The sequence below is a fragment of the Cetorhinus maximus genome, chromosome 6 (assembly GCF_964194155.1).
Source record: "Cetorhinus maximus chromosome 6, sCetMax3.hap1.1, whole genome shotgun sequence".
NCBI classification, from domain to species: Eukaryota; Metazoa; Chordata; class Chondrichthyes; order Lamniformes; family Cetorhinidae; genus Cetorhinus; species Cetorhinus maximus.
The window spans coordinates 153,163,927-153,172,863 of NC_135884.1; the positions used below are offsets into that span (position 1 = coordinate 153,163,927).

Genomic DNA, 8,937 nt, shown 5'->3' on the forward strand with positions numbered 1-8,937 from the left:
GGTTCGGGTGGTTTATATATAGAATAACAGATACCCGGGAGTGAGTTACAGACTGGAATCTAATCGAGGGGTTCGGGTGGTTTATATATAGAATAACAGATACCCGGGAGAGAGTTACAGACTGGAATCTAGTTGAGGGATTCGGGTGGTTTATATATAGAATAACAGATACCCGGTGGTGAGTTACAGACTGGAATCTAATCGAGGGGTTCGGGGTGGTTTATATATAGAATAACAGATACCCGGGAGTGAGTTACAGACTGGAATCTAATCGAGGGGTTCGGTGTGTTTTATATATAGAATAACAGATACCCGGGAGTGAGTTACAGACTGGAATCTAATCGAGGGGTTTGGGTGGTTTATATATAGAATAACAGATACCCGGGAGTGAGTTACAGACTGGAATCTAATCGAGGGGTTCGGGGTGGTTTATATATAGATTAACAGATACCTGAGCGCATAATCCAGGTGTACGTTGCCAGTGCAGTACTGAGGAAGTGCCGCTCTGGCGTAAGTGCAGGTGAAAGATCTCTGGCACTTGGGGTTGCTGTCGTATTTATCAATAACTCGCTCTTGCTTTGTATGATTTGATAGCAGATTGTTAAACAGTTGTAGAAGTGTCACAGGAAATAAAAGAGCGATGGACCCGCTGCTGTAGCCTTTCGGAGCTAATCAGAGCCAAGTGGAAGGAAGTAGCAACTAAACTGGGTTCACACATTATCTCCCCACCAAAGTCACCAAACCTGCCGAGAAGGTTGGGTGAGGATTAAAAGTCTGCAGCTGTTACAGTTTCATATGAAACACTTGGCGTTCAGAATGACATTTTGCAGCCGAGACGTTGCAGTTGAATTTGGAAATTAAACTTTGTGAAGTTCTTAATACTTTTATTGCAAAGTTATTTACAAAGTTTATCATGAACATTTTTGAAATTTTTTAATAACGACTTTTTTTTTACCAAGTTTTATACTAAGTTCTCTTTTTTGCAATTGTTTGGAAAGGCGAAGTTTTTCATAACTTTTTACATTTTTTGCAGTTATTTGCAAATCTTTTTTGCACATTTTTTTGACAAAGGCTTTGTTGCAAAGTTTTACTAACTTTTTTTGCATTTTTTGGTGCAAAGTTTAAAGGCGATTATCCAACCAATCTCAATCATTGTTAAGGTTTTTTTTATATGTATTTCCTGTCTGTCCCGCTGATTCTGCCTTCTCTCCTTCCAATCGCCCCAGGGTCTCAGATTGGAGGATCCCAAGTTTCCGCAAACCTACGATTTCCGTTTCCCGCTGAAGCGCCCCCTTATATAAAAAAAAAGTGCTTAAATTTCTCTAAAAGACAAAAGCCCCCGAAAACTTAATTTCCTTTACCACAACCCGCACTTCCTCCTCCTCCCTCCCTCCCTCCCTCCCCTGATCTGGTGCTGCTATGGGGGACACAGAACTGTCGGATGCTGCTCCCTCGTCCTCGCCGGGACTGAGTGCTCTGATCCCCGACAGGACATTCTTAACTTCTCGGAAGGGGCTGCTGCTGGCGGCTGAACTGGTGAGTGTGTGTGTGTGTTTGTGTGTGCAATGGCTAAAACCCGCATCCTCCTCTCAGTTAACAGCTCGCCCCCATTATTTCTGCCCGGCGCTGCTGCTAATTACATGTTCACTGACCGTGTCCAAACAAATAGACAGGGCAGTTTATTTTGGCAAGGGAGAATTTCAATTGACAGCATTGAAACAAGGGACGTGTGTTGGCATCGCTTGGGTTCTGGCCACAGCAGAGGTCTGTTTCCCTCTTAACTTGCTAAAATGCCCTTCCTGACGTGTGACCATGCACGGGTCGCTCTTGTCAGGCTGTTGGGCTACAGAGGGCATCACAACCCTGGGCAGGAACGCTCACGGATTGTTCCCTTTTCTGCCCGCTGGGGAACAGAGACAATAGCAGCACCAAAACCTTCTTTCCCACTGCAAACCCCGCCCCCACCAAAAACCAAAGCAGTGTCCCATTTCAAATCAGCCAGAGGAGAGATGCAAAGCAGGGGGCGTGTGGGTACAGAATTTGAACACTGCTGGAAAGAGATACATGTCGCCAGAGCTTTTAGTCTTGCACTCATCAGGACAAATACAAGAATGTCAAATGTCAAACAATCACAACAATTTGTACAACAGGAGAAAAGTACCAGTGCGATGCCAGGTACATGGGTCATACACCCTTGTGATTGGCTGATTGAATCAAACAGCAAGTTTCTGCAGTTGGTTTTAATAGGCAGAGTACTCAACCAGCCCACGCTTACACAACCCAAAACAAAACATCTATTGTTAGATGTTGATTCTGTGATTGGGCAGCACTTGCTGAACAATCCTAAGTGTGCCAATAGCTACACTAACAACCAGTTTAAGATAATCGGTCGAACGTGACTCATTTACACTTGTTAGAAGCAACACGCATTCATACACAGGGACCCGTTCTCTGCCAACAAAAGGAATATGTTGAAGCCTTGTGCCTTTTTTGAATTACCCAGGAGCTTGGAGAGCCTATAGTTCCCCACTGCTTTCTCCATGGCAACACCTCAGCCAATCAGAGCCATCTTGGCAGCACCCTTTTCTCCTGTAGTATAAATTGTTGCGATTGTTTGAAATTTGGCATTCTTGTGTTTTTCCTGATGAGTGCAAGATGAAAAGCTTCAGCGACCTGGCTCTCTTTTCAGTAATATACAAATCACTAAAAGCAGTGACAAAGACCAGAAACAGAGCGCAAAATCAATTTCCAAAGAATCGGAATTGAGAAGCAGAGAAGTCATGTCAAACTTGGATAGAACATTGGCTAATCCAAACTTTAGAATGCTGCCGACAGATATCTTCATATTACAAACAGGGTATGGAGGGATTGTTCTCCTTAGAGCAGAGAAGGTTAAGAATAGATTTACTAGGAAGGTTCAAAATTATATGCATTATTGAGGAGAAACCGTTTCCACATGCAGGAGGTTCAGCAGCCTGAGGGGACAGATTGAAGATAATTGGCAAAAGAGCCAGAAGGGGGGATGAGAATTTTTTTTACCTAGCGAATTGTTACAATCTGGAATTCTCTGTCTGAAAGGGCGACGGAAGCAGATTCAGTAATAACTTTCGAAAGTGAATTGGAGAAATACTTGATAAGGAAAACGATTGCAAGGCTATATTGAGAAAGGGAGTGGGAATAATTGGATAGCCCTTTCAAAGAGCCAGCACAGCCATAACAGGCCAAATGGTCTCTTTCTGTGCTGTCAGATCCTATAAGTAATCAGGCCCAATGTGGGGGGTGGGGAGGGTAGGGATTTTGATTGACAGCTCTAAGGACAATGGTCGCTGACCAATTTCAGATGCACGTCAGTAACCTGCTACCTGTACAGCCTCAGCCAGTCACATTCCTCTTCCTCTCACTTCAGGTTTTGTCCTTCATCATTTTCATTTGCTATCTGGCATCATCCATGGCAGCTTTCATGGCCGCTCCACTCATCGAGTTCCTGCTGGCCCTTTGCGCCTATTACGTGTACGTGACAAAGTACATCGACCATTTGCCAGGCTTCCACGGCCCTTTGATCGTAAGTAGCACCTCTCACGCTCCCTAGATATGTAGCATTGGTCAGTGACAGGTGGTGTTAGGCAGTGGCACAGTTAGCATCTGAACCCTGTACTCTGGGGCAAGTGAAACATGCCAGCTTGGCTCAGGCAGTACTACCCTCATTTCCAAGTCCTACGTCTGTAGGTTCAAAGAGCCTTACTCTTGGGCACAGAATAGGGACAGAAGAGGAGGCCATTCAGCTCCTCAAACCTATACTGACAATCAGTGAAATCATGACTGACATGCCTCTTAAACTCCATTTACCCACCTTGGTTTTATAACCCTTGAAGTCCCCACCTAACACAAATCCGACAGGCTCAGTTTTGAAATTTTCAATTGACCCCCAACCTCATCAGCTTTTTGGGGGAAGAGAGTTCCAGATTCTCACTCCCCTTTGTATGAAGAAATGCTTCCTGACATCACCCCCTGAACGGCCTGGCTCGAATTTTAAGGCTCTGTTGCCTTAGTCTGGACTGCCCCCATCAGAGGCAATAGTTTCTCTCTATCGACCCGATCGAATCATTTGACCCTCTTAAACACCTGAATTAGATCATCCCTTAATCTCCAAGAATTTCGAAAGGATATATCTGAAATTCTTCATTTCCTCTGCTCCAGCAAAGCTGTTCATGCTGTGTGATCGACAAGTACCACAGCGATTTACCTCCCGCACCCAGCCTGGTCAATGGATTCAGGTTCCAAATCCAGAGACATGTGCACATGATTTAGGCTGACACTGGTACTGAGGCAGTGCAGCACTGTTGGAGGTACTGTCTTTCGGAGGCATGTTAAAACCAAAGCCCTGTTTGAACTCTCAAGTGGACATGAAAGATTCCATGGCACTGTTTGGAAGAGCAGGGGAGTTTGCCCTGGTGTCCAGACCAATATTTATCCCTTTACCAACAGCTAAAAACAGATTATCTGGTCATTATAACATTGCTGTTTGTGGGAGCTTGCTGTGCCCAAACTGGCTTTTGAGTTTACTACATTACGACAGGGACTACACTTCAAAAAGTACTTCGTTGGCTGTAACATTCTTTGGAACACCCCGAGGTTGTGAAAAGCGCCGTAGAAATATAGGTTCCATCTTTAACGTAACAGTCACTTCAGATTCCTTGCATCATCTTTACATGCACTGCCTGTGACTCACACTTTACTTCCTGGCACTAAACCACTGCACTGGGTTTATCTGACAAGTCTTGTTAACTCTGTTTTAATGTGCAATTTCCTTTAACACATACCAATTATTTTATTTTGAAAAACCCTCCAGGATTTCCTGCGATGTGTAACTGCTGCTGTTATTTTCTTCGCAATCTCGATTTACGCCATTACAAAGAGTGCAGCATCTTCGAAAACAGCCGGAGTGAGTAACCCCGCACCACGAGTTAAGGCCATGTTTGGATCAGATTCTACTTTCACCTGCTGCCATCTCAAAATCAATAATTTTACTGTATTCCTTCTTTTAAAAAAAAGGTCTTTGGTTTCGTGGCCACAGTTGTCTTTGCTTTCGATTTCTATTACATCAGCAACCACCTGATCAGCCTCATAAACCCCCAGGATCTCCCCACCCACACCGCAACTATCAAAAAATCCACAGGTAAGGAGAGAAACCAAATGCACCTCCTCATCGCTACCCCTCCCACCTCACAATACAACTCGACAACTTCTATTGATCGAACACCTTTAACATAGTAAACCAGCCCAAGGCTCTTCACAGGAGCAATCATCAAACAGAAATCGACACCAAGCCACAAAAGTTAGATGGTCCAAAAGCTTGGTCAAAGAGGTCAATTTTAAGGAGCATTTTAGAGGGCAAGAGCGAGGCAGAGGGGCCTTTGAGGAAGGCTTGGCTGCCAACGGAGAGGTGATTAGAACTGGGGACATCCAAGAGGCCAGAATTGGAGGAGTGCAGATATCTCCAAGGATTGTGGAGCTCGAAGAAGTTAGGGAGATATTGAGGGGTCAAGGCCACGGAGGGATTTGAAAATGAGAATTTTAAGATCGAGACATTGTCAGACTGGGGAGCCAGTGTAGGTCAGTGAGCACAGGGGGTAATGAGTGAGCAGGACTTTATGAGTTAGGTTCTGCCCTCTGGTAACCTTCACAAGTGGACAGTCGTATGGAGGGAAGGATGATGAATCTATAAGATGAAAATTCTTGGCATATTCAACCACAAAGGCCATTGTATCTTATCCTGATGCTGTTCTCATATGCCCTGGTCAGTGATCTAGAGCAGGGGTCATGGCTGGTTATCTTCTCCTTAGCTCCAAAGGGATGAGATTAATTATAAAGCCTCAATTAGTTAACTAACTTTGCACAGACAGGGACCCAGACCTGCAACCTTCCTGGTTTCTATACAGATCAGGAAGATGCACAAATCCATCAATGAACCTTCCTCTCCCAACAACAGAGATCACAGGCATTATATCTGGTATATTTAAAACAGTTTTGGGGTCGCTAGCCTAGCAGTTGTGTCTCTGGACTAGTAAACCATAAGAACACAAGAAATAGGATCAGGAGTAGGCCATTTGGCCCCTCAAGTCTGCTCCGCCATTCATTAAGATCATGGCTGATCTGACTTTGACCTCATCGCCATTTTCATGCCTGTTCCTCATCACCCTTGATTTCCCTATAGTTCAAAAATCTGTCTAACTCAGTCTTGCATATATTCAATGGCCCAGGCTGCATTGCTCTCCGGGAAAGAGAATTCCAAAAACTCATGACCCTCTGAGAGAAGAAATTTCTCTGTCTTAAACAGAAGACCCCTTATTTTGAAACTATGCCCCTTAGTTCTGGATTACCCCACGAGGGGAAACATCCTCTCAGCATCGACCCTGTCAAGCCCCCTCAGAATCTTGTGTTATAATAAGATCACCTGTAAATTCTTCTAGATGCCAATGAGTACAGGCCCAATCTGCTCAACCATTCCTCATAAGACAACACCTTCATCCCAGGAATAAGCCTAGGGAACTGCTTCCAATGTAAGTATATCCCTTCCTAAATATGGAGACCAAAACTTTCTGCTGTTTTCCAGGTGTGGCCTCACCAACGTCTTGTACAGTTGTAACAAGACTTCCCTACTTCTATAAAAGCAAAATACTGCAGATGCTGGAATTGTGAAATAAAAACAGAAAATGCTGGAAAAACTCAGCAGGTCTGACAGCATCTGAGGAGAGAGAAACAGAGTTAACGTTTCGAGTCCATATGACCCTTCTTCGTAGTCTGAAAGGGCATACGGACTCGAAACGTTAACTCTGTTTCTCTCTTCACAAACGCTGTCAGACCTGCTGAGTTTTTCCAGCATTTCCTGTTTTTATTCCCTGCTTTTATACTCCATCTCCCTTGCAATAAAGGCCAACATTCCATTTGCCCTCCTAGTTATTTGCCGTACCTGCATCCTAACCTTTTGTGATTCATGTAGGAGGACACCCAGATCCCTCTGCACCGCAGCATTCTGCAGTCTCTCTCCATTTAAATAATATTCTGCGTTTCTATTGTTCTTACCAAAGTAGATAGCCTCATATTTTCACACGTTATAATCCACCTGCCAAACTTTTGTCCACTCACTGAACCTATCTATATTCTTCGGCAGACTCTTTGTATCCTCCTCACAACTTGCTTTCTCACCTGGACTAATGATCAGGAAACACAAGTTCAAATTCCACCATGGCAATTGATGAATTTGAATTCAATTCATTCAATAAATCTGGAATAAAAAGCTAGAATCAGTAATAGTAACCAGGAAATACTGAATTGGCCGCAGGTTTGGAAAGTGCTATCGAAGGATGCTGGACGAGTTGTTGCAGTGCATCTTGTAGATGGTACACACTGCTGCTGCCGCCGTGCGTTACCGGTGGTGGAGGGAGTGAATGTTTGTGGATGGGGTGCCAATCAAGCGGGCTGCTTTGTCCTGGATGGTGTCAAGCTTCTTGAGTGTTGTTGGAGCTGCATCCAGGCAAGTGGGGAGTATTCCATCACACTCCTGACTTGTGCCTTGTAGATGATGGACCGGCTTTGGGGAGTCAGGAGGTGAGTTACTTGTCGCAGGATTCCCAACCTCTGACCTGCTCTTGTAGCCACAGTATTTATATGGCTAGTCCAGTTCAGTTTCTGGTCACTAGTCACACCTACGGTGGTGATGATAGGGGATCCAATGATAGTGATGCTGTTGATCAGCATTGGAAGATGGTTAGATTCTCTCGTTGGGAATGGTCATTAACTGGCACTTAAGTGGCAAATAACATTTGCGTCACATGTCAGTCCAAGCCTGAACATTGTCCAGGTTATGTTGGATTCAGTCACAGACTGCGCCAGAGACCTGAGTACATAATCCAGTGCTGAGGGAGTGCTGCACTGCCAGATGTGCTGTCTATCAGGGTGAGACATTAAACCGAAGCCCTGACTGCCTTCAAGCAGAGGTAAGAGAGCCCGCAGTACTATTTCAAGAAAAAGCAGGAGAGTTCTGAAAGGATAGATGTAGATGCATTGCTTTAACATCTCAACAGAATGACGGAACCCCTGACAGTGCAGGGCTACCTCAGTACTGCACTGAGATGCCTTACTGTAGATTTTGTGCTCAAGTCTCTGGAGTTGGACTTGAACCTACAATTTTCTAATTCAGTGTGAGACTGACTGAGCCAAGCTAATACAACATAGGATGAATGAAGTATTTTCCTTAATGTTCCTATCCATTGTTTCTCTCCCTGTCTCTCAAGGTGAAGAGGAATTGGCAGACTCAGATTCTGATTGAAACAGTGTGTAAAGAAGATGAAGAATTTTACATTGTGCTTTTCTGCTGGTCACCCACCCCTTTGTGATTCATTTCTTTGTATTAAGTTTAAAGCACATTTGCACTGACCTGTATTGACGCTTGTGATGTAATCCAAACACTTCTTCGTGAAACAAGAGATGGGGAGAGCGAGAGAGAGAGCGAGAGAGAGCGAGAGAGAGAGCGAGCGAGAGAGAGCGAGAGAGAGAGAGAGCGAGCGAGAGAGCGAGCGAGAGAGTGAGCAAGAGAGAGAGCTCCCACCCACCCTGAACTCGACGCCAGAGATATAACCCAAAAGGAAAAATACTGCAGATGCTGGAAATCTGAAATATAAAAAACAGAAAATGCTGGAAATACTCAGCAGGTCAGGCAGCGTCTGTGGAGAGAGTAAAACAGTTAATGTTACAGGTCGATGACCTTTCATCAGAACAGGAACACATTAGAGATGTCACAGGTTTTATGCAAATGCAGAGATGGGGGAAGGGGGGAAAGACCCAGGGAAAGGTCTGTGATAGAGTGGAAAGCAGCCCAGGTTAAAGGACAAAATGGAAGATGGTGCAAGGCAAAGGAGTTGGGAACGGGACAAGTGG

General features: G+C 44.6%; 1 protein-coding gene across 1 annotated transcript; it reads left to right on the forward strand.

Moving 5' to 3' along the window:
• Nucleotides 1–1,288: 1,288 nt before the first annotated feature.
• Nucleotides 1,289–8,442, forward strand: LOC144682232 (CKLF-like MARVEL transmembrane domain-containing protein 3). The gene is made up of 5 exons (XM_078544660.1): nucleotides 1,289–1,536; nucleotides 3,407–3,562; nucleotides 4,850–4,942; nucleotides 5,053–5,176; nucleotides 8,295–8,442. Exons 1-5 carry the CDS (start codon nucleotides 1,420–1,422, stop codon nucleotides 8,327–8,329), a joined length of 525 nt encoding a protein of 174 aa, XP_078400786.1. The 5' UTR covers nucleotides 1,289–1,419; the 3' UTR covers nucleotides 8,330–8,442.
• Nucleotides 8,443–8,937: the final 495 nt, after the last annotated feature.